At 43.7% G+C, this 27,241-nt stretch overlaps 1 protein-coding gene across 3 annotated transcripts in view; it reads left to right on the top strand.

Moving 5' to 3' along the window:
* USP32 (ubiquitin specific peptidase 32) overlaps nt 1-27,241 on the top strand; it is a 1,392,279-nt gene that overhangs the window by 620,855 nt on the left and 744,183 nt on the right. For all 3 annotated transcript variants that reach the window (XM_085649438.1, XM_085649439.1, XM_085649440.1), the window contains one exon: nt 13,753-13,884. In XM_085649438.1, the coding sequence (XP_085505564.1) occupies nt 13,753-13,884 (132 nt within the window). The remainder of the gene's footprint in view (nt 1-13,752; nt 13,885-27,241) is intronic.

The following is a 27,241-nucleotide window of genomic DNA, read 5'->3' on the forward strand; positions in this document are numbered from 1 at the left end:
CTCAGATAATCCACCACACCATTCACGAATAGGGAAAATAAAGTCGGCGCCATGACACATCCCTGGCGAACTCCTCTCCTCACGGGCACCCTCTCCGTCAGTTGTCCCTGAGTGCCCCATCTGATCCTTGCATAATTATCCTCGTGGAGTCTCACAATGAAATCCAACAATGGAGCCGGAAAGCCCATCTTCTCCAGGATTTCCCACAACCTTGCTCGAGGGACCAGGTCGAACGCCATCCTGAGGTCTATGAAAGCCAGATAAAGGCTACCACGATTAATTGTCACCGACTTCCAATAGATCGCAAGGAGGCGGAAGACCTGGTCCATCGTGCCCACTTTTTTCCGGAACCCGGCCTGGAAATGGGAGAGCACCTGTTCTTCCTCCATCCATGCACCTACCCTCAAGATGATGACCCTGCCAACCACTTTCTGGATCACGTCAATCAGACTGATCGGTCTGTAGTTAGCAGGGTCATCCCTATCACCTTTTTTATATACTGTGATCACCTCAGCACCCCTCCACGAATCTGGGATGGGGTGCCCCCTGGAAATTAAATTCATTATCAATGCAATAACTGAAGCCCAGGTTGTGGGATCTTCCAAAAGGAGATCCCCAGGTATACCATCTTGACCGGCGGCCTTCCTCTGGGTCAGGTGTTTTATAGCCAATACTACTTCCGAAGTCAAGAATGGTTCCGCGGGCGCCATGATGGAGGAAGCCCGTCTGGCTGGATCAAAAGGGGAAGATCTGGTTGCCTCCAGTCCGCCATATATATTTGAAAAATGGGAATACCATTGTTGGCTGGTGATATGATTCACAAGTACAGGTTGGTTACCCTGTCTAGCCTTGTTGATCAGATCCCAAAACAATGAGGCATTTTTCCTTTCGGAGGCACTTTTGAGATCCTGCCAATACTGTTCTTCCCAGTCTTTTTTTGCTCGTATTTGTTCTTTTGCATATTCCTTCCTTGCAACTCTGATTAGGGGTTGATTCTTTTTGCGCAGGGCTACAGTTAACTCGCGTCTTTTAGCCCGGCACTTTGCAGAGTACCAGGGGTTACTAGGTTTGGGGGTTATTTTTTTCGAGCTCGAGATTAAAAAATAATTGCCCACTTTCTCGATAGCCTTTTTATAAATCTGAGGAAGAAGCAACTCGTGAGCATCCCCTGTTTCTGGGTCTAATCCCGTCAGTTCACAAGTCAGGTCTTCAATATGAGCCCTGATATTAACCAGTTTCTCAGGGTCGGAGCTAATCTTCTCCCATTTCAGCCTCCGATTTCCATTATATGGGACCACCTCGTTTGTTCGCCTCAGTGGGGGTTGCTCAATACTACTTTTTAATTTGCTCCACCCTAGCTTCAAACTCAGTGGGTTATGATCACTGTCCTGCGAGGGAACTACCTCCATATCCACTAAGTCACACCACATGGTAATGTCCAGTAAAATGTAATCAATTCGGGACGGGCCATTAAGTCTGTTAAACGTCATGGCCCCTTCCCGATCAGAGGATGATCTACCATTCAATGCTCTTAATTTGAAATCAACAGTAAGAGCGTTAATCTGCAGTGCCTTAGTTGTCCATTTCCTAATTGGAGGAAGTGACAAGGTAGGGATAGACCAGTTTGCATCCTCCTCCGCTATGCCCAGAAGGTCATCCCTGCTTAGCGGTTCAAAAGTACAATTGAAATCCCCACCCACAAGGAATTTAGATGATGGGGAGCAGTTACCTAAGGCCTGCTCTAAAAGCATAAAGGTTTTTGACGTTTTATCTCCCTGGATCCCTCTATCATAAATATTAAATAATTCCACTCGGCTATCTTTTGCCTGGCCTACGATTGTTAGATGTTGGATGTCCTCACTTTCCAGATCATGAGCAGTAACCTTCCAATTTAATTCTACTTTTATCCATATATGTAATCCCCCAGCTGGTCTGCCCTTACCACCGCTGTGAGCGGGTAGCCAAAAGGTTACATACCCCGATTTAAAAACGGGGGTTAAACTCCATGTTTCCTGGAACATGCATACGTCATATTTTTCGATAAAGCTGTGCCATTCTGGGAGGGCCAACTTTTTCCTCAGGCCTGCTATGTTCCAAGAAACTAAATGTATGATCTTTTTATTGGAGGGCAGGGTACTGGGGACTTCATTGCTACCACCCGCTTCTCGTGGTTCCAGGGCATTGGGATTTTGGGAGTACACTGTAGGGATTAGGGGAGAACTCCCTCCGTCCATGTGGACCGAAGATGAACCCTCCAGACCTGAAGGATCCACAGGGGACGTAATCCCATTAGGCAATTCTTTAGCCTTACCGTGGATCACCAGCCCTTTTCCCATTGGCCTGGATGCACTAGTGCTAACCCCCCATTCCTTCCCAATCCTTAAACATCAATCACAATCATCCATACCCGAGAACACATCGAACCTATTCATTGTCTCCAGGGGTGTAAAAGGCCTCATGTACTGCTTTCGCTGGTTATTATGCCTAGTAAATCTAGGAGGGATCACATTCCAACCCTGGGGGTCCGGTAGCATATTCCTGCCATAGGGTATTGTCGGAATACTTAATTTTGCTTTATCCTTATTCATGTGATGGGATGGAGGGAAAACCAGGGATCTCGGATAAAAATAGGTTAAAGCTCGAGGGCTGATACAACTATCACTTACTCCCGGGGGCCAATTTATTATGTAGTCAACCACACCCGGGTCTCTAAAATTGATCAGGACGATATCTCCCTCAACATCTTTACATCTGCCACCTATCCAGGGAAGGCGCCTAACGTGTAATATCTCCCCATTAAGATTATTGTTTATTGGTCTGTGTATACTTAGCCAATGGACAATTTTGTTTTTCAGCTGGTAAAAACCCTCTCTTATTGTCCGCTAGCACGGGAACCCCCGTTAAGACCACCACCAGAGGGACCGCCTCAGGGGGTAAGTCTACTTGTGGCCCGTGATTCCCCATATTACCATAATGGCTAGAACTTCCCTGTTCCTGCCTCATAGACTCCTTAGTAGCCATAGCGTTCCCTTCCACTGGCTCAGTAATAGACTTACTGATTGGGTGTTTCCCTATCATAGGGGGCCCCTGTCTATGTAAATCAGGCAACGGCTGGATTAGATTCTGTAAGGGATTTATATCAGGTTGGGGGGGTGCCTTGGGAGCATGGGAGGGGGGGGTCCTAGCATGAGTAATGTTCCTATGTGCTTGGACCATTCCCGGACTGGTCATTTTACTCAGGATAGACTCTATACCCTCCAACCTCTGCTCCAATTTCTTCAAACTATTGGTAATAGGTACAATAAGGGTGCTAAACAGCTCTCCCAATTTGGTACACAGTGATGTAGATGAAGCGTCCGGCTCTGCTAGAACCTCGGGGGTCAGGTGGATTTCAGAGTTGGTCTCGGCCAAATCAGAGTCCGTAAAAGGGTGGAGTGGATTCAGATTTGGTCTATTAACTGGTCCGACCGCCAGCTTTGTACCAGCACTATGTTTAGCTGTGGTATGGCACCCAAAATCATAATGGTTGTGTTTTGTTAATTTAGCCTGGCCCAGCCGCTCCTTACGTCTTATTTTCCTCGGGGGCGGGCCATAGAATTTACCCTTATCCAATTTCTTATGCTTTTTTACTAATAATTTACCACGAGCAGGCAACAGCTTTCTAGGCACCATAGGGCTAATTACAGCATTAGAGAGGGCAGTATCACTAATATCACATACTTCGGGGGAACAACCCACAGGTGAACAATCACGTAATAGCAAGGGCACACCGTCCTGAGAAAAAGTAGCATCACTGACCCCGCCATTACCAACAGCGCCCAAGGGTTCCTCAATAATACTGACTTCTACAGCCCTACGCTTCATATTTTCAACAGGGCGACGGCACTCAGTCCTACGCTCGTCCAAAGAAAGGTCCCTCTTTTCCTCCCTGGCGACCTTCCTGAAGTACATATCCAAAGGGCCATAAGACGAACCCCCCGGTTTTTCCCCACTCACTTTGTCAGGGCTCTGGGCCATAGGTACGGTAAAATCCCTCAATATGGTAGGCAGCGTATCGCTTACAGGGCGTACATAACCAAGCCCTGCCCGGCCTCGATCGGTCTCAGAGGGCCTTAGAGGGCCCGCCCTTTGCCCGGGCGTCGCCCGCGCGCGTCCCGCGACGCGGAGGGAGCAAGGATCTTTTATGCGCCTCCGGGCGCGTAGGTCTCGTCGTGGGGCGCCGGGGCACTTGGGGGATGTAGTTTTCACCGCCTCCGGGCCGCAGGGTGTGATGGCGGCAGCGGGAAGACAGAGCCCAGCGAGGGAGCACCAGCAAAACCTCCGGTAAGGGCGGAGGGCAATAGCAACAGCCCCAATCACCCAGCAGGTCACAATGGCAGGTAAACACTTTTACTTTCTTTCTCTCCTCTGGAATGTAAATATTCCAGCCAATGGCAAGAGGAGAGAAAGAAAAACACGCCCCTGAATCTGAAAATGCCGCTGCGTTTCTCCGAGGCATTTCTGCTTGACCTCGGAGAAAGGCGGCAGGCGGTGTTCATGGCTGGACACTCATTTACGGAACAGTTAACCTCTCTTCCTCATTATTGCTAGTATGACCCCTCCTCTCTCCTGCCACGATACATCATTATGGCGTTTCTGACTGCCCTCTTTTCACTCCGCGCTCGGGCTTTTGAGACAGGAATATCTTCCTTAAACATATTTGTACATTTTACCGGCGGCGTTTGTTAGGAACACAAACTAGAGTGCCACCGCAAAACCCTATGAAGGCAAACACACGCAGTCCTTTATACCACCACATTAGAGGCACCACAAATACAGGTCAGGACAACAACTGGCACTTCACCATGCTTGACATACTATTTTACCTCACGTAAGTTCCATACGCGGTCAGAAAAAGCCCCCACCCCTCTACCGTCCGAACAAGAAGGCAGGGGGCCAGGGTTCGAGGCCTAGCGCATGCCATGTCGGTCTCTGTCAAGAGATGCACACAGCAGTGGTATGTGCAGCCTTGATGAGCACCGACGCAGCCTACTGAGGGAATACTTCTTTCTTATGAATGGCGGGTGAACACGGCTCCCGTGGGTATATCCAGGTTCCTCTACTGCTAATGTGCCGGTAGCCTTTAGCCTTGTCACTGGAACCGGTTTCCACACGGCTGTATTTTGTAGTATATTTCCATGATTTCACTCATACTGTTCGTTATCTATTGAGCGTACTGTACTGTATTGTTTAGGTATTTATAGTGCTTACTACCCGAACGAGGCACTGGAGCGCACATATGAAGTGTACATAGCCAAGAAGTGATAAACTGGTCAACAGCAGAAAATCTATTTCAGTTGCCATGGGGAACACGTTCTATCTACAGCACGTTTCTTATGAGAGGGATAAACTGGATCCCGAATGAAAGACACACTAGTGCATCCATATGTTTGCGCACAAAGAAGCACTCGCACATACTTATGATATGTCCATGTATCGTCAACCGTTGGTTATTTTACCCTATCCTGAAGTGGGGCATAGTCCAAATAGCAACAGTAAACTCGAAAAGGCACACTACGTCTTTCTAACTGCGTAAAATGTAATTGGCTTCGGAACACCTTCGCATCCAAGTGTTCTTTCCAAAACAAAACTAAATATTTTGACTGACAAACATCAAAACAGTAAAGAGAAAAACGTTATAAATATTCACTGCTGATTATCTTGTGCAGCCCCTCTCATCAAGAGCTGCTTAGGGTGAGAGGGCTTCGTTGCCGGAAACACCTGTGCTGTGCGTGATCAAATCCCCTCCCCGCACACCAGGTAAGCACTTCAGTCACATGCAATTTGTGAATGCACTTTTCATGCTGCTCCGTAAGAATTAATGTATGGTTGAGTAGGCCTGCACACCTGTTTTGTGTACTGATGTATTGTAACTAGGTTTAAAAATCTTTAGTTTGTTTTAAGCGTGCTTTCACGTAAAGGGATGTGAGTCAACGTCCCTATCAGTGACAATGAATGGGGGAGGTTCTGGATTGACCAGAGCCTGCGTGAATCACAGCTAGGACCCTGAGGTCTCAACAAAAGTAAACCAAAACATATACAAACTGTGCAATGAATTTACAGTGAAACAAGATACTAATAATATAAAGGACAATAAGCAAGTACTGTTTTGCCACTGTTTGTTTGTATTAAAAAACAGGTTCAATGAGTATTGTTGTCATCACAATACTTCCATTAAAGAATAAGTGTTCCAATTCACAATAGATAACTTTGTTCAACAATTACAAAGGTGAGGTCCCAATGCATTTCGGGTTAGTCTCTAACCCTTCGTCAGGGGATATATACATTCACAAAACCATCACAGTAAATGTAGTAGTTCTTTTTTAACTTCTTTTCAGCCTCCAACCGGAGCTGCAACAAAAGCCACATAAATCCAATTGAGGAAATCACATGTACATTGAGTCAATAGGATTTGCACTCGTGGAAAGATCATAGGGTGACAGACCGTAACCAAAAGTTAGAGAGTGACTGAGTTAAAGGAATAGAAAAAGCGAAAAAAGTGAAGTCTCATCGAGGTGTTTATTAAAGAAGCTGTGCTCAAAGACGCGGAATTTGTGAACACAAAAGTAAAATCGTGCGTTAAAAAAACGAAAAGGACGTGCGTGTTTGAACTAGACCGCCACCGGCATTCAAACGAAAATCTGTCAAGCCTCGACTCACCCTACTGAAACGCCTGGAGTGTTTGAAACGAAGTCAGAGTATCTGCCGGTCGATAAATGTCTGTAATGAACGAAGCCTAGGGTTAACAAACAACCGAGTGGTTGTAATACCGTCTCACAGCCCAATGACCGTGTCCGCGGCTTACCGTGCTAGTGAAGTATTCCTGTCTCTCCGCGAAATTTCCTGAAACAGCAAGCCTTCTGCTAGCGCATGCGTATGTGTGTAAACTGTGTCCGTTATAACGGGAACGGAGGTGAGTGAAAGACATGAACGAAGGACAAACGTCCAGTTCATGTAATAGTAATGGAAAGAGGACTCTATGTTCGTCAATGAACTGGTGTAACCATAATGCTATGGATTGTGCCAAATAAAAACAAAAACAAAAACAAAATGACCGCATATCTATATACCGAAAGGATGAAAAGAAAAGTGTATGAAATAAATATGAAGACGAAATGCGAGTGCAAAATCCTTTACAATAAAATACATAATCTGACTCTTTCAGATGAAACATAACATTTCGTAGTGGTCATTAAGACCACCTGGGGTCACCGTTCCTAAGAATTTTATCCAGTGTGTTTCTCTGCATGATAGAACTGTATTCATGTCTCTGTCTAACAATGTGGGGAGACGTTCCAGGATAGTGAACCGTAGTTGAGGAATGGTGTGTGGTGTATTGATCCAGTGTGTAACAAGGGAGGAGGTCATGTTCTTATTGCGAATTCTACTTTTGTGTTCGATGATTCTGGTCTTAATCTTTCGACTAGTCCTCCCGATATATACCAAGCCACAAGGGCATTTGATGGCATAAATGACCCATTCAGTGTTGCAATCTGATGTGTGTTGTAATGTGATAGTTTTGCCTGTGTGGATGAGTGAACACTTTGCCTACTATGACGTTGCCACATTGGCCACAGTTATAGCATTTTTTCATCCCGGTGTTTTTCACAGTTTGCGGTTTGATTTTGTTTTTGAGGAGATCCTTCAAGTTCTTCGGTCTGGTGTGAGCAAACATAGGGGGATCCGTAAACAACTCTTGAAAATCAGCTTCTTGTGAAATAATGTCCCATCGTTTGTGAATGATGGCTTTTATGGCTTTAGATTGCATCGAGTGTCTTAATACAAAAACTTCACGTTTAGGGGAGACCTTAGGGATGGTAAGGAGCAAATCTTCACGTTTTTTTTGTGCTACCTTATGTTCTGCCTCTAGAAGGATGTTATCAGGATAGCCCCTGTTTTTGTATTTCACCAATTGCTCTTTGATGTTCAATTCACATTGTTGGTTGTTTGAAGTAATTCTTTTTATTCTCGTGAGTTGGGACACCGGTAGATGTTTCTTCAGGGAGTATGGGTGAGCACTACCATTCATTCATTTCGCCCAAAAAGTAAATTCATGTCCCCATTGACACACAAAACTCTCGACACCTTCGAGATTCTGGTCAAAAAGGACCTGGAAAGCATAAAGTACACCAAACCTAAACATTCGAATCTTTCTCATAAAGAATCACGTACCTTGAATGCCTTACGACAAGACATGTCTATCACATTCCAACCAGCCGACAAAGGTGGAGCCCTAGTGGTAATGGACACCGAGTTCTACGCAAAAAACGTAGATGAGCATGTGAACGACTTTAACACATACATAGCTATGGATCTAGACCCTACTAAGGATTTTCTGACAATACTTAACAGCATCCTACAGAAAGGAGAGGAAGATGGCATCATTGATGCAAACACACGCAAATTTCTTTTTCAATCCACACCAAAGGTTCCGCATATATATATGCTTCCAAAGATACATAAAAACAAACAGAACCCTCCGTTTAGACCTATAGTAGCAGGCTGCGGATCGATACATGAGGCAACAGGCCAATATTTGGACTACCATTTGCAACCTTTGGTTCAATCTTGGGAAACGTACATCAAAGACACTACTGACTGCCTTCTCAAGTTGGAATCGATTAATGAACATCTTGACACCGACTATCTCCTCTGTACAATTGACGTCGTGGCCCTCTATACATCAATTGCCCACGAAGAAGGTCTCGAGGCTGTAGAATGGAGACTCCTTCATTCATCAATCTCAAAAGAAAAAAGTATCTTCCTTTTGGAACTATTACATTTCGCACTGTTCCATAGTTATTTTTCATGGAAAGACAAATATTACCTTCAGATCACCGGCACATCCATGGGCTTTCCAGGAGCCCCAGCTTACGCGAATACCTTTATGGCTTACTTTGAGCATCAATTCATTTTACATAACCCAGTCTGGCGCGCCAATACAATCCTTTTCTTGAGATATATTGACGATATCTTGGTTATTTGGAAGGGTTCCAGAAATCTTTTGGAACACAGCATCACTGAGTTGAATGACTGCAACCCGAGAATACAATTCACTCATGACATACAAGATGACAAGATCCATTTTTTGGACATTGAGATCCTTAAATCCACCCAAGGCCTTATCACTACCATTTACAGAAAGCCCACAGATGTCAACAACGCACTGCACTTCAGCAGTGCTCACCCATACTCCCTGAAGAAACATCTACCGGTGTCCCAACTCACGAGAATAAAAAGAATTACTTCAAACAACCAACAATGTGAATTGAACATCAAAGAGCAATTGGTGAAATACAAAAACAGGGGCTATCCTGATAACATCCTTCTAGAGGCAGAACATAAGGTAGCACAAAAAAAACGTGAAGATTTGCTCCTTACCATCCCTAAGGTCTCCCCTAAACGTGAAGTTTTTGTATTAAGACACTCGATGCAATCTAAAGCCATAAAAGCCATCATTCACAAACGATGGGACATTATTTCACAAGAAGCTGATTTTCAAGAGTTGTTTACGGATCCCCCTATGTTTGCTCACACCAGACCGAAGAACTTGAAGGATCTCCTCAAAAACAAAATCAAACCGCAAACTGTGAAAAACACCGGGATGAAAAAATGCTATAACTGTGGCCAATGTGGCAACGTCATAGTAGGCAAAGTGTTCACTCATCCACACACAGGCAAAACTATCACATTACAACACACATCAGATTGCAACACTGAATGGGTCATTTATGCCATCAAATGCCCTTGTGGCTTGGTATATGTCGGGAGGACTAGTCGAAAGATTAAGACCAGAATCATCGAACACAAAAGTAGAATTCGCAATAAGAACATGACCTCCTCCCTTGTTACACACTGGATCAATACACCACACACCATTCCTCAACTACGGTTCACTATCCTGGAACGTCTCCCCACATTGTTAGACAGAGACATGAATACAGTTCTATCATGCAGAGAAACACACTGGATAAAATTCTTAGGAACGGTGACCCCAGGTGGTCTTAATGACCACTACGAAATGTTATGTTTCATCTGAAAGAGTCAGATTATGTATTTTATTGTAAAGGATTTTGCACTCGCATTTCGTCTTCATATTTATTTCATACACTTTTCTTTTCATCCTTTCGGTATATAGATATGCGGTCATTTTGTTTTTGTTTTTATTTGGCACAATCCATAGCATTATGGTTACACCAGTTCATTGACGAACATAGAGTCCTCTTTCCATTACTATTACATGAACTGGACGTTTGTCCTTCGTTCATGTCTTTCACTCACCTCCGTTCCCGTTATAACTGACACAGTTTACACACATACGCATGCGCTAGCAGAAGGCTTGCTGTTTCAGGAAATTTCGCGGAGAGACAGGAATACTTCACTAGCACGGTAAGCCGCGGACACGGTCATTGGGCTGTGAGACGGTATTACAACCACTCGGTTGTTTGTTAACCCTAGGCTTCGTTCATTACAGACATTTATCGACCGGCAGATACTCTGACTTCGTTTCAAACACTCCAGGCGTTTCAGTAGGGTGAGTCGAGGCTTGACAGATTTTCGTTTGAATGCCGGTGGCGGTCTAGTTCAAACACGCACGTCCTTTTCGTTTTTTTAACGCACGATTTTACTTTTGTGTTCACAAATTCCGCGTCTTTGAGCACAGCTTCTTTAATAAACACCTCGATGAGACTTCACTTTTTTCGCTTTTTCTATTCCTTTAACTCAGTCACTCTCTAACTTTTGGTTACGGTCTGTCACCCTATGATCTTTCCACGAGTGCAAATCCTATTGACTCAATGTACATGTGATTTCCTTAATTGGATTTATGTGGCTTTTGTTGCAGCTCCGGTTGGAGGCTGAAAAGAAGTTAAAAAGGAACTACTACATTTACTGTGATGGTTTTGTGAATGTATATATCCCCTGACGAAGGGTTAGAGACTAACCCGAAATGCATTGGGACCTCACCTTTGTAATTGTTGAACAAAGTTATCTATTGTGAATTGGAACACTTATTCTTTAATGGAAGTATTGTGATGACAACAATACTCATTGAACCTGTTTTTTAATACAAACAGTGGCAAAACAGTACTTGCTTATTGTCCTTTATATTATTAGTATCTTGTTTCACTGTAAATTCATTGCACAGTTTGTATATGTTTTGGTTTACTTTTGTTGAGACCTCAGGGTCCTAGCTGTGATTCACGCAGGCTCCGTAAGAATTGACATATGTGTTAGTGAGGTGATATGAGAGCTGTGTAGGGAAATGAACCCGGAACCGGCGTGTGCACATTTCCTGTCCGAATGAATCACCGACGCCTGTGAAATGCTGCCGGTATAGGGCATTAAGCACACAATGACCTGTTTCACTGCCTCCCCAGCTCCCAACCACACACGAGTCAATAAGGGGAATAAGAAAAACTCCTTTAAAGCACACATCTCGCCAAATCTTAACAAGTGATATCTGAAATGTGGCGTCATAATGCTTGGAAGTTAGGTTAGTGGTCAAATGCACACTTAGTATATGTGTCTGCAGTGGATGAAGTGGCTGTTCGTGTGTTCATCACATTGCAGTTCACCTATGCACATCTTCCCGACTGTAGCAAGGTATTAACATCAGCACCACATCCAGGCGCACAGCAGCCTCAAATGCAGCTATAATTCACCTCGTATTATTTTTTGCGGAAAAAGAGAATAATTTACTGTAAAGTGTGGGTTGTAGTTGAAGGCAGTGTGAGTTTTTCTCAGTGGGACAGTATGGTGTTCAGTGGGGGAGACGATGTGGCACTATGGCCAGAGCTGCTGAATTTGGAACTGGGGAACCAGGTTCAGCCTTAATAACCAGTCCACCAGACGACTCTCCAGTGAGAGCACAATCCCATGCTAGACCTTAGAAGCGCTGGTGTCTTAGCACCAGCAGGTGGACCCTAGCACTGGCAAGTGTGGGTTAACCTTCAAGGTTTGTCCACCACAATCCATACTGAAGTTCACCTCCAGTCTTGCTAGCAGGCCTATGAAGCAGCACAGCCAAGAACACTGACTCTGTCACTGAGGACACAGGACCCTTGAGAAGGGCCAGCTCTAGGGCAGTGCAACCAATGTGACCGGGCGCTGACTTTGGGTGGAGACATTATGTTTGCAAGTAAATTAGGGTTTTAAAAGCACTTGCTGCCTCCTTCCTGGCCTCCAGCAATTTTCGGCTACAATAAAAATGTCATGATGAATCTGGGGTTTAATGTTCTTCCTAGAGAGAGATCAGAGTTTTGTCTAGTGGAAGTTTTGACTCCTGGAAAGGTAGCACATAGGGTTAATGTGCCTGCAGCAAAGAACATGTACCATGCATATCACAAAGTGCACATAATGTAAATAGGTCAGTGGGCTTCTGCGTGTGTAGGTGGCTCTATTTGTGTGTGGGTTGCTCTATGTGAGTGGCTCTGTGGGTGGCTCTGTGTGTGTGGGTGGCTTTGTGTGTGTGGCTCTGTGTGTGGCTGCAAATGCAATAGGTCTCGCATTTGAGAGTGATTAAGCTATTGACATTGTAAATAACAATGCCGTTTCTTTAAATGTTTTAAAAACAAAAACATTAAACAAAAATAATGTCATGACCAATGCCAATAGCTCTAACTTTAACAATGCCGAGACCGTTGCATTGTAAATGCTTGTTTCTTTCTCTAAAGCACCACTGAGGTCTTTTTTTAGCTTTCGGTCTGTTTGCATCCATATTGCTTATTCTTACTTCTTAACTACTTTATCCCTGTAAACAATATTCGATTTTGAAGATTTATCAAACAAACTAATCTGTTGCACTTTTTTGCAGTGTGTCATTTTAAAATAGTTAGGGCCCAATTCATGGAAATCAAATTAAAGTATGTGCGGTGATTTGCATCTCTTTTATGTTTTCTCTCCATTTATAAATATTCCCAGAAGTAGTTTCACTAGGTGCAGGTTTCCAGCCATACTTTTTGAAATGTCAATTTACACATTACACAAGCTCGGGTTTTCAGGAACTTACACAAAGGGGAATGGAGGACAAGATGCAGATGCAATGCTATTTTTTTCTCCGTAAGTGCAAAAAGCTTTCTCCGTTGAAAAAGCCCTTCCGCTATTCCACAGCAAACCTGGGAGATTTTTTACCTCTGTCAAGGTAAATGAGGGGTACAGTTGGATTTTATGAATCCTCATAAATGTACATTTTTGTGGACGTTCACAAACTTACAAGCAAAACCATACCTTGTGCCTCCCACTTCTTGCCCTGTGCTATGGAAGTTCTCTGCAGTGGTGGTGGAGAAATCCTCAATTATTGTTCTTAGTTTGCTGTTCTAATTTCTAATCCTCACTTTGTGTTCTAAGTGATACATTTCTAAGTAGTGCGGTAATTCCGGTAGTGGCCATAGCCTTTATGTATACAATGTACAAGTGTATCAGTGTTCAGTGGTCGGTTACAGGTTCTTTTTGTGGTCCATTGCCTTAATCCACCAGTCTCTGTTGCATGTACTATTTGCCAAGTTCAGCTGTGTGGTAGCATATGGTCCTGTCTTTTTCACTGAGGCCTAATATACATGTACAGCATTTTGATTGAATTGTTACACGCGGTGTAAATCACAGCCCTGTGAAAATCTCGACCCCCTCTAGAACGCCCCGCATTGACTGCATGCCCGTTAGAGGAGTACTTCAGCCCTGCCATTAATTAACATAGATGTTTCTTCATTTTCACAGTGGAAGAATCTGACATAATCGACCTTGAAAAGCGCTATTGGTTGCTAAAAGCCCAGTCGAGAACCGGACGTTTTGACCTAGAAACATTTGGCCCTTTGGTGTCTCCTCCTATTCACCAGTCTTTGAGTGAAGGTATGCGGAGTTTACTTATCAAGGTCTGTGAATATTTGTGTAATATGGTTCCTGTGCTGTGGTGATCTTTTATCTTTATAAAGTTGATTCATTTTTATTTGTCAGGTAAGCAGCAAGCCCTCAACAGCCATTTTTCGATTGATGTTAGAAAAATGCTTTGCTCTTAAAAGATTTGACAAAGCCTCGATGAATGAAACGTTGGCAAAGAAAGGGAGCCAGCAAGTGATAAAATCAGTGACTTGATGTGTCTGTGTATGCATGGTTGAGTGAGTATGCTGTAGAATGTTGAGCTTGGATGCTGTGAGAATTTGATGATGCTTCGAATGTTGGTGTCTGTGTGCTGGGGGAAGCCTGGGAGTTTGATTACAATTAGTGGGAGAATTTAGCCCTAACCGGAGCGGTAAGACTGTGGCTGTAACCTAAAAGCCCAACATAAAATTAAGAACTCACCTCCTTCCTGATTGGCTCCAGACACGTGCATGAAAACAATGTCCTCCAACTATTCCTTTTTGGCGACATGTTAAAAGTAACTGCGTGGACATTGAACAGGATTATGATGGCAGTTTGAAGCTGGCCCTGACAGGAAGATGCCTCTAAAGCGATGGAGGTAGGCCCTTTGACCATGGAGGAATAGTCTGGTTCGGCTGCCCTCAAATCCACTAGCAGATGGTGTCAGTGCTGGCTGCTGGGCAGGAGTTGCTTAGTGAGGAGACATTGTACTCATTTCGCGACAACGCTTTTTAGTAAAATGGTTGCATCATGATTGCATGGTGAATACAAGGCACTGGTCGTGTCAATTTGTTAGCATCAGCAGTGTGATCTTGTACAAATGTTTTTTCACGTAATACATACATGGCAGATCTAGCACATTTATGAACTGCTGTAAACTTTTGAAATGCCTTGCTACAGCGCAAACTCAAGCAGCAGGAACGAGTACCATAATTCTTAGCACGTTTTGTTGCGCGCCCGTCCGCTATACACACAAAAGCAGGCTTGTATTGACGCGTAGACATGAAGTTATTTATTTTCCACTTTTATTGAAAGAATACTCCAACACAGGAAACTCACGGTTCCTCTGCCCGCAGCAAACTGTCCTCCAACAGAATACTCAAAGGCATTGGAATATCACTTTGTAAACCCATTCCAGACCCCCAAGCAAGGTACAAACTACAACACATCTCCTCCCTTTAATAAACAAAAACCCTCACACATCTCCCCCCATAATAAACAAAACTCACAAAAGGACAGTATAAAAAAATTATAAAGTTAACTTGTCAATCAAATACATTCGTAAACTATAAAATCCTTCAACCACCCATGTAATTTCCTTCTGTTATCACACCTAATTTTTTCCATACCTTCTTGGCTGGCATTAGATCCCTGTACAACACACTGAGTGCCATTCCTCACCTCTTCTCCACATTCATCCAATGAAAAACCCAACATAATCTGCAAATCTTATTTGTCAATTCATGTCGGTGCTGACTGTACATCTCCAGCCAAATCTAGTGACCTGTCATCCTCCAACCACTGAAAATGTTCACCACCACTCACATTCTCCTTATAACAACTCTTTCGAACCGAACACCAGCTCTTTGAGGTTCCACACTTTTCCACAATTCATCCTGACAGCATTTTGTACAATTTCCCCAACCTCCTCCGATGCAAAAAATTGACTCACCCCTTTGGGCACCGTATAGGGTTTCTTAATACGTACCCAATCACCAACTCTCACCTGAACAGGTTTAACTCCCTGTTTGTCATCAGAGTAAGATTTACTCCTCTAATGAGCCTTTAAGTTCTTCCACACTAATTCTCGTGACCACTGTAACACAACCATGCAGGATTGTAGTTACTCCTAAAAATCTTTTCCCTCATTATCAAAAACAGCGACAACCCAGTAGCTTCATTTGTAGTCACTGTATAAGCCCATACCGCCTTCCTTACTTCATTTCTCTAATCACAGTGTTGCCTCAACACAGACTGAATTACTTCCTTAATCACACAATTGAACCTCTCCACCATACCATTGCCACTTGGGTGGTAAAGGGAAGTGTTTTTTGTGTGTTTGACATCTACTCTTTCAACGTAAGTTTTTGATACATTAGATACATATTGTACTCCATTATCTCTCATAACCACCGCAGGAATTCCTTCTGACAAAAATGTTTTATCCCAGAACCCCGAAACAGTAGTAGTGTCGGCTCGGTCCACCATGTCCACCTCTGGCTATCTATAGAAAAGATCAATGAGCACAATTACATACTCTTGTAATTCCCCAACTCGACCTAGTAGATCCACTGCAACACACACCAAAGGCTGCTTAGGGATGAGGCAATTGCTCAAAGGTGGTCTTGATGTGCATAAAGATTTATCAGTAGAACTTCAACTAGCACACGCTATAATAAACCTCTCCATGGCCAATCTTATCCCTTGCCACCAAAATAATTCCTCCACCACCCACTTCGTTCTGACAATACCAAAATGCCACTCATGACAAAGTCACATAAATAGATCACACAACCCACTCGGAGGAATTATCTTGCTTCCTCTAAGAATCAAGTCCTTTTCTACTGAAACTCTGGCCTAATAAAAAAAACAAAATGGTCTTAAAGTCCTGTTAAGCTGTTATTATTTTAGCCAGTCCTCACACATGTACCTACATATCCCTTGTAGGACATTATCATTTCCATGCTTGTTTATCCAATCATCTGTTTTTTATAGCGGGCGTACCACAATCATGTACCAAAGCAACATGGTAATCGTTACATGGATCATCTTCACATTCTTCCTACGGACAAGGCATCCTAGATAAATAATCTGCTACCAGATTGTCCCTACCAGGTACATACACAATTAGGTAAGTGTAGTCCTTCATGCACATGGACATCTCACAATCTTTGCAGAAGCATTCACTCTCCCCTCAGTAGCTTGCACTTTCACTAAGGGCTTGTGGTTACTTTGAATAATAGGTTTACCCCAGACAAAAGCTCCGAAATGGTCTAAAGCCTATATCATTCCTCTGCTGGCAATAGGGATCTGGAAACAAGTAAAACTACAATTTCATTACCTCTAGTATTTTTCTGGGTCAACACCACCCTAACCCTTTATTATTGGCATCTGTGGTTCTGAAACAGTCCAAACCTGGATCAAAACTTCAAAATGCAAGTACTTTTGCCATATCGTGTTTGATCCTGCAAAACTCTTCCTGACATTGCGGGCTCCATACACATTTAGTGTTGTTTTTCAACAATTGTCTGATATTATACCTTTTATCTGAGAAATTTGGATTGAACTTCAGCAGTACTCTGTCATTCCCATGAATGATCTCACTTTGTGCTTACCAACAGACGCAGGGACCTCAGTAATTGCATTGATTGATGAAGGATTCAGGAGCGTCTCCCCACTGCTTCTGAGCAGTGAATTAAAGGAAATATAAAATGATAATAACTAAGTTATTATCATTTTAGGTTTCCTTTACGGAAGGGCGGGTGGGCGGAGTTGCTCTACTGTAGGAGCAGATTTTTAAAGACAGGGGTCCCTAGACAGTTTTAAGGATATTCAAGGTAATAAATATAGGCTAAATAGACTATATTCTTTGTCCAGCCGGACAGAATGTAATATTCTATAGGTAAATGGAAAGGATTCCATACAAAATTCAAGTGGGACACAGCCTGCATTCTACTAACACAAATAGACAAAACAAAAATTAAGGAGGGGTTCAGGCAAGGGGAAGGAGTCTGCATAACATAAAATATAGCAGACTTGAGTGGCGTGGAGACACCATTGCACAATAGGTTACACACTATATTACATGCATACATGCATATGGTGTACAAATTGTCGACGGCGTTTCGATCCCTGGGAAAAAATAGGGGGATGATCTTCAGGACATTATGGAATTCATGCCTGTATACAAATAGCTCAGAACAATACAATATTCATGTCTGAGTACATTAAGCAGTTGTTGCTACATTCAGCGTAAACCATGGAAATAAGATTAGAGGGAGAGAAGGAAAATACATGTGATTACTAAGGGCAATGTCAGACCATACATACCAGAAGAAAATTGTCTGTGTGGTGACAACTATGGAAGATTCGGTGGGTAAATTAGTCGCGTGGGTAAAAAGGCCATGTAGAAAATTAAGAAGGGCTAAGGAGCAATAAGGGAAAGAAATTGTAAGGGACAGAGAAGAGCCAAGTAGCAAGAGATTTGCTGTGGCGAATAATAGGTCAAAGGGTTATGGGCCGTGCTTGTTACCGCATAGTGCTCGTGATACTAGGGTGAAGGGCCGCACGGGTTGCGCTGGCAGTAGGCTCTTACCGGGGTAGAGCCGGTATTTCCGCAACGAACGACGAGGCGGTGTTGCTTGGCTCAATTCACTTGTACAGTTGCCTCATGACCTATCGCAGTATCCTGTAATTACAGTGAGTGTTGGTAATAGGCATACTGTGTGAATTCCTAATAAGCATGCAAACGAGCAAGGTGCTTACCGAGGATGTAAATGAATGAAGCTCATTTAGGCCGAGATCGCTGAATTAATATTCATCTATGGGAATCTAGGGGGGAAAACCAAAGGTGAGGAATGGCCTATAGCTAGATAACGTGAAGGTATGTGCATGGACCGGCCAGAACATACTTACCAGGCCAGTTGAATCGAGTCGTGGCGCGGCAATGGCAAGTAGCGGCTCACTTCATTATTGAAGATCTATAAGGTGAAATGGTGATTACGGCGGGAAGGATTGCGTGCACGGAGTGGATTAATGCTCTGTCGGCAATGCGGGCTGGGTAACTTACCGAGCGATATCTCGGGTGTGTTCATACGGCGCGATCTGGTGGCTTGAGGCAATGCTCAGAGTAAAGTGAGGCAATGCCATGAAACCGGTAAATTAAATTGGGAGGTGGTCATGTGATGTGCGTCATGGGACCGGCTCAGAAGCCAACTATAATGTAAAGTGTAAATCGCAGCGTTTCAAGAGAGGAAAGCGGCGGCCAATAAGACCGCATTCATGGGCAAAGTTAAAATCTTGGAGAAAATACGATTGTGCATAGATTTTCATTTCTTGAGAGGTGACATAAGAGTTTTACTGGAAAACAGGGTTAGATTTATAATAAAGAGGTCCAATCCTAGAGGCGGTTTAAACCATTTCGGATACTGTTGGTCTTCAGTATCCATTTCAGTTCTTCTTTGTTCAGCAACCGATGGATATCAGCCCCTCTTGGGGGAATCTTAATCACAGTAATGATTGTCCATTTTAAGTCCATTTCATTATGCCCAGATGCGATGAAATGATCCACCAATGGTGTGTTGGGGGTCCTGCAGCGTATCCTACTCCGGTGTTGGCAGATCCAAATACGGGATTTCTGTGTGGTCTGACCTACGGAAATCTTCTTACAGGGGCAGAAAATCGCATAAATGACATTGGCAGTATTACAATTCGTAAAGTTTTTCCTTTCAAACTTTAGTTGTTCATGTGCAAAGTCTTTACCTTCTATAGTAGTGTCACATACAATACATTCACCACATTTCGCATGGCCTGCGAGACGTGGGAGCCCCCAGAGATCATTCAAGGTGCCCTTGGTTTCTGTAGTAGGTAGTGCTGCTCGTACTAGATGGTCTTTAATATTTTTTGCCTATTTGAAGGCAAAGATGGGGCGTTCAAGGTTTAATATACCGGCATTGATTACTTTCCAGTGTTTCATAACACTCTTTCTTATGGCGTGTGACACAGGAGAAAAAGTGGTGACACAGACCAGCCGGTTCTGTGTCTTTTTAATCTTTGGTTCCAAAAGTACATCTCTAGGACAGTACCAAGCCCTTTTCAGAGAACTGCGGACAAGTTTGCGCGGATAGCCTCTGGTACAGAGTTTGTCACTCAGAGTTTTTGCTTCAAGGAAGTCTTCTTTTCGGTAGCAATTCCTTCTTATACGGAGGAACTGGGAGTAAGGGAGTGAGTCACGGAGGGCACGGGGGTGGTGGCTGTCATCACTGAGTAATGTATTTTGTTCGGTGGGTTTCCTATATAGGCTAGTTATCAGCTGACCCTCATGGTGCTGGATTTTTAAGACAAGAAATAGAATGATTTGTTTGTTTTCAGAGAGAGTGAATGTTAAATCGCTACAGTTATTGTTAAGCCAGTGGAGGAATTGCATCAGTGACTCATGTGATTCTCGCCAGATCATAAATATGTCATCTATATACCGCTTCCACAGGGCAATGCCGTTGTGGAAGGGGTTTGCGGGATTGAGGATGCGTCTCGACTCGAGGTCATCCATGTACAGGATAGCTAGGTTTGGAGCGAAAACTGCTCCCATAGATGTACCTCTGACTTGTCCGTAGTATTGGTTGTTAAAGAAAAATAAGTTTTTTGGTAAACAGATCTCTAGAAGCTGTAGTATAAAAAGTGTAGGGACAGCATGTGGGCGTGGCCGTTCAATGACGAGCATAGAGTCAATTTTGGGAATATTGGTGTAAAGTGACTCTACATCCAACGTACACATTGTGTTGGATGTAGGGTCAAATGGGTATTCCTCAATTAAATTTATCATGGCCATACTGTCGCGTATATAGCACTCAGTTTCTGGCACGAAGTCTTTAATGAAATGATCCACGTATTGACCCAACGGTTCCAAAATGGAACCGCAGCCTGACACTATGGGGCGGCCAGGCGGTGTTACCGAGTTTTTGTAAATTTTTGGCAGGGTGTATATCACAGGTGTTCTTGGCGATTTCGTGTTCAAGAACAGATGTTGTTTTTTTACTCAGGAATTCTGCTTCTAAGACTTCATTAGTGACCTGGACAATCAATCTTTGTATTTCTTTAGTGGGGTTAGTCGGAAGTCTACAATAGCGGTCAGTGTTACTTAGTTGTCTTAGGGATTTCATTTTCTTTATCTTGTAGGACAATCCCACCACCCTTGTCGGCAGGTTTGATGACAAGAGAACTGTTAGATTTTAGGGCAGATAGAGCCTTTTTCTCATCAAGAGAGATGTTATAGGGTATGAAAGCTCTTTGGCTTTCCAATTGTGTTACGTCATTGAGGACCAATTTGTCAAAGGTCAGGATTTCTCCTGGAACCATATTTGAAGATGGCGAGAAGGTAGAAGATGGTCTGAAAGGAGTATTAGTATTAGTGATAGGTTTGGGATTAAGGAGGAAATAACTGTGCAGTCTTATTTTCCTGAAAAATCTGAGAAGTTCAGTTTGCACATCGAGAAAGTTGGGTCGGATTGTAGGTACAAACGAGAGGCCTTTATTCAATATGGATTGCTCACATATAGAGCGTTGGTGATTGGTCAAGTTAAAAATAGGGAGCGTGGAGTCAGGTGGAATTTCATCATTGGGCTTGGCTATCGGTAGTGTGGGATTTGTTAAGAGATCTGTTACCCTCACTGTTTTGTGTTACATATGATAAAATAAAAACTTGTTTATCAAAAAAAGAGATCTGTTACCATTGGTAGTGTTGGCGACGTGTGTAGCGTTCGCCTGGTGGATTGGGCCATCGTTGTGGTTGTTTTCCTCTCCCTCTCTTTGGGTGTTCTGGTTGGCCTGGCCTAAAAAAGTTGTCCTATTGGAGGTGCTAGGGCCGTCTCCCTGGTCTGAGTTATCAGAGGATTCAGCCGATGTATCTGAGAATCCAACTAAATGTTGGCGTTTATTAAATCGATCCCACGGCCTTTGATTCTGGGGGGCACTATATGACCTATTTGTATAGTAGTCTTTTTCCTCACTTTGTTTGATATTTTGTTTTGTTCCAATCTATGGAATTCATCTATAGTTTTTTGTACCTCTTCCAAAAGTTCTTGCCCTCACTTCAGTGGTTAGTTTTTTGAGTTCTTCGGTGGCTATATCTATGCCTAGCACCATCCAATGTCTGGAGCATGTGGTACTGATATATACTGAACCCTATGGTGTATTTGGGATTGTCAGTGAATACTCCCGGAATGTTGCGGACTTGTAATCCTTCTGGGATTATGTTGGCCTTTAAATATTCGGTCAGTAGACGTATCAGTAATTGTAGTCGCACATATTTCTTTTTGCTCTTCTCCAATTGTTCACCTAAGGAAGTGCTCTGATCTCCAGGTGTGTCACTAGATTCAGAGAGCAGGGATGGGCCATCTAGAATCTTCTTAATGTAGTCGTTGGAGTTAAGGGGTGTGTGGTCAGACATGCCCAATAGAGAAGCGAAGTGTGCTCAAGGGTTGGGGGTAGGGCGAAGGGGGTACCCACTTGTAAGACAAGGGAACCCAATAGGCAATTGGTCAGGGACTTTGGGTGCGTAGCTAATTTCTAAAGACAGGGGTCCCTAGACAGTTTTAAGGATATTCAAGGAAATAAATATAGGCTAAGTAGACTATATTCCTTGTCCAGCCGGACAGAATTTAATATTCAATAGGTACAAGAAAAGGATTCCATACAAAACTCAAGTGGGACACAGCACGCGTCCTACTAACACAAATAGACAAAACAACAATTGGGGAGGGGTTCAGGCAAGGGGAAAGAGTCTGCAGAACATAAAATATAGCACACTTTAGTGGCGTGGAGACACTATTGCACAATAGGTTACACACTATATTACGTGCATTTGGTGTACAAATTGTCGACAGCGTTTTAATTGCTGGGAAAAAATAGGGGGATCATCTTCAGGACATTATGGAATTCATGCCTGTATACAAATAGCTCAGAACAATACAATATTCATGTCTGAGTACATTAAGCAGTTGTTGCTACATTCGGCGTAAACCATGGAAATAAGGTTAGAGGGAGAGAAGGGAAATACATGCGATTACTAAGGGCAATGTCAGACCATACATAATAGAAGAAAATTGTCTGTGTGGTGACAACTATGGAAGATTCGGTGGGTAAATTAGTTGCATGGGTAAAAAGGCCATGTAGAAAATTAAGAAGGGCTAAGGAGCGATAATGGAAAGAAATTGTAAGGGACAGAGAAGAGCCAAGTAGCAGGAGATTTGCTGTGGCGGATAATAGGTCAAAGGGTTATGGGCCGTGCTTGTTACCGCATAGTGCTCGTGATACTAGGGTGAAGGGCCGCACGGGGTGTGCTGGCAGAAGGTTCTTACCGGGGTAGAGCCGGTATTTCCGCAACGAACGACGAGGCGGGGTTGCTTGGCTCAATTCACTTGTACAGTTGCCTCAGGACCTATCGCAGTATTCTGTAATTACAATGAGTGTTGGTAATAGTCATACTGTGTGAATTCCTAATAAGCATGCAAACAAGCGAGATGCTTACCGAGGATGTAAATGAATGAAGCTCATTTAGGCCGGGATCGCTGAATTAATATTCATCTGTGAGAATCTGGGGGGAAAAACCAAAGGTGAGGAATGGCCTATATCTAGATAACGTGAAGGTATGTGCATGGACTGGCCGAAACATACTTACCAGGCCAGTTGAATCGAGTCGTGGCGCGGCATTGGCAAGTAGCGAGCAGGGCAGGGGAAGAGTGGTTTGCTCACTGCTATGTGTGTGCAATGACTGTTTGGTCGGCACTCTCCAGCCGCCCAAAATTGTCTTAAGCACTTTCCCCGTTCTCCATGCAGGCTGCTTTACAGCCTGCATGGAGAACAAGCCCGGCCCCCATTCCTTGGTTGTGTGTCAAACCAGGACGCTCAAAACTAATCAACGCTTTGTGATTGGTCAGGGGAGCCTTAAATGTGCTTCCTGTGCCTCAGTCTGACGAGGACAGCAGGAGCAGAGACGCGGGACCTGCGTACAAGGTAAGTTTTGCTTTTTTTTTTGTTTGTTTAATGGTCCCCCCCCCCACCCCCCCACCCCCGCGCCTTGCGCCCCCTCTCTCCCCCGCCCCGCAACCCGCGAATAATGCAGACCGCCACTGGAAGGATTAGACTTTACTCCACCCTCATCATATACATGTCCAAGGTAAGTAACACCCTTTTCTTCAAACCTGCATTTGGTAAACTCCACCGGCTGCCCTTTGCCTCAAGTATCTACAAGACTTTCCGCAATGTCTTATCATGGATGGCTCTATTCTCTCGAAAAATGTAAATGTAATCTTGGAAGAAAATCATCCCACTCTCTTTTCCGAACATCCTGAACATCAGCTTTTGGAAACAGCAGCCGCCGATGCCAATCCAAATGGCATCCGATTGAACTGGAACCACCCAAAAAGGGTAATAAATGCTGTGAATGTGGTAGAAGCTGGTGTTAACGAGATGTGGTTGTACGCAGACGATATTTGTATAGTTGAGAACATTTAGCTCCTTTCAGGCATGGAAACATCTTAATTTTTAGCAAAGGAAACTGGTCAATAACTATATTATTGTTTAGATGGTGTAAATCCACACACAAGCGCATTGTCCCACTACTGCGATGTGCTACCACCACAGGAGAAATCTATTCTGAGACCTCTATAGGTTCGATCATATCCGCTGCTACCAGTTCCTCCAACTTCTTCAAAATGTCATCCCTTACCATCATTGGTACAGTTCTTACCTTATGAATTTTTGGTGTGGCATCACTCTTGAGCACGATATTGTGCTAAAACACTCCCATATTGCCCAGAGTTTTAGCAAATACCCTTGGAAACATATCCATCATGGTGTTTCCCACTGAACTCTCCTCATCTACAACCAACTCTTGCTCATTACTATTAGGGTCCAGGATAATATGCAGATTTCTTTGATCAAACCAGCCTAGGACCGACGGAAATTTCTTCTGTACATACCATTTGCCCATCGTGTGTCTATTCTTAAAAGAAAATGTTAACCATCTGAAATCTAACATATCTATCTTTTCGCCTGTGTCACTCTCAGGATGTATGTCAGGTGCCAATTCTGTCAATAAATGTTTCTTACCAAACGTCTTCATTTACAATAGTGAATGGTGAGCCAGAACCTGCATAGATCTTAATGGGCACTCCACCAATGGTCATATGCCATTCGGGCTTGCTTTTCACATTAGAATCAGCGATATTTAGTACAAAATTGTCATGCAAACTCAGAACACTGTTTTTGCTGGTTCATCCTCAGCATCACTAGCCACAGGGCTTTTAGTATCTTCATATATGCATTTGACACAACTCATCCTTTTCCAGCAGACCCTCGCATAATGTCCCACAATTTCACATTTATGTTGAAGTGCGGGGCAACTTTTTACTGTATGCTAAGTCATCTTTACTTTCCTGTCCTTCGTGACAGTTTTTAATTCTTGGAACCACTATTTTGCTCCCTTTCTGTTTTGCAAATTATCACTTTGCACATACAGTGCAACTCTTTGTCTGCATACTTCAAAACTGTGGCACACCTACCAGATATGTCTGCCTTGCGTACAGTGGCTAAAATCTCCTCCAGTGGAAAATCTCCACTAATCCACTGCTGCTCCTGAATGGCAGGATTTTTTACATGCATGACTAGTTGATCCTTAATTAAGCCGTCACACAGACCACCAAATTCACAATCTACCAACATTTTTTTTTTTATTCTGACGCATAGTCATCCGCAGATTCACCTGTGCCTTGTTTACATTGGAAAAATCTGTACCTCGTAATGCCTATGCAAACGTTAGGTGCACAATACGTGTCTAAATCATGTAAAGCAACTTCAAAAACATGCACATAACTAATAATTGTTGCTTTTGGCATGCAGCTATGTTTTCAACCCCACTGGTCTTAAAGAATGAAAAATAATCCTTTTCTTCTGGTCTGCAGACATCTTGTCGGACTCATCAGTTGCAGCAATGTAATGAAACCCGGGCTGGGGAAGGCGCAGCCGGACCCGATAAGGGCACGGGGCAAACTCCGTCCATCGCAGAAGCCCGAGAAAGAGGGGGCGACCAGGATTGGTCGCCCTAAGGTAGCCTATGCCCCTCCTCAATCAGGGGTGAGGCGGCAGGCAGCTGGGGCAGGGTTAAATAAGGGTGCAAGGCCTGGAGTGAACACACAAGCCCCTCCGTGCAAGGAGAAAAAGGAAAATGGAGGGAAATGCGACAGTTTTGGGCATCATGGGTCGTTATAGGAGGGTAGGTTGCCCAGCGCCGGTGCTGTAGGTTGTTGGTCCCCAGGGTCTATATAGCATAGATAGGGTCTGGGAGACAAGTCTGTGTATGTAGTGATCGATACATAATCCGATTTAAACTCAGCATGCTAATTTCAAGGTCTAATTCTGCCACTGCTTTCGGTGTACATTATCTGGTGCTCGCTATGAAAGCGAGGCTGAAGACTTAAGGGAAAAGAGGCGCGAGCGCGCCTCACAGCTGTTTACCCTCCCTCTTATTACAGAATATGTGTGGGGAACCACCACAATTTTTCAAGGAAGAGAAATGGGCAGCTGTGCTTCCCTAAAGCAGAAAAAAGGTAATTCTGGGCACAGTCTTGCAGTATGCAACCCAGGTTCTTATCTAAAGAACATTTGACCCAACCGGCATATTGTCGCATTGGGGAATAGCAGTCCTAGATATGTCTTGGGTAGAACATGCTTGAGTTGTGTTCAAGCAAGCTTGTAATTTCGAACGTACCCCCTTCAAAGTCGAATGCAAGCAGCAGCACAGTGCGTCATTTGAGCTGGGGTTGGCAGTGTAGTCTTCTGCAGGAGGAGAGCCCGCGGTCGCACGCCTGACTAGATACTAGACATATTTATTAGGTTCGCCCGGATAACTTTGAATGTTTCATAAACTAAGTGCTTAGATACTGTTTCATCAAACGTATTTTAGTGTGGGCGAGTCTACTACAGAGAATTTGCAAAAAATAATGTTTATGGTTAATACAACATCCAATTAGAATCAAAAATAGGACCTCACAGACGAGAAATGGGAGGTGGTCACAGGGATTGTTTGCTGGAACAGTAGTGAGATGCTGCTGTGATAAAAGTTTCAAAACACACATCTCTATCCCTGAATATTAACGTGACCACATTCAGAATTTGGGTTAGGGGTGCCTGTACACAACACTGACCTGGCCAAAGTGGGCGCGACACAGCTGAAACTCAATCCTAAAGCAAAGCTGTTTGGAACAAGGGGCCCCGATGAAGGTGCCTCTGGAGTGCTGGCTTGGGTAGGCAGTAGTGGGTGAAGAGAGAGTTGCCTGGCTCCCCTGCTATTTCTTAAGCCGTTATTGCTCAACGGCTCAGGAAGTTAATCGCTCGCGGATGATATCGGGGTTGAGCCCAGAGGCCACGGGTTTGAGATCTGTTTCTGTTGGATATTCAAGCGAGCTGGCCTAAGGGCACGGTAACGATGAGTCCTGTTGTGTACACAACAGGAGAATGCGGGGGGGGGGCAACAGTCGCTTCTATCTTAATGAGCCACGGTATAACATAGAAAAATTAATGAAAGCAAGCAGCTGGCACAATGTGAGTAACGCAAAAACCAAAGGAAATGATG

Source organism: Triturus cristatus, chromosome 3_2 (genome assembly GCF_964204655.1).
Source record: "Triturus cristatus chromosome 3_2, aTriCri1.1, whole genome shotgun sequence".
NCBI classification, from domain to species: domain Eukaryota; kingdom Metazoa; phylum Chordata; class Amphibia; order Caudata; family Salamandridae; genus Triturus; species Triturus cristatus.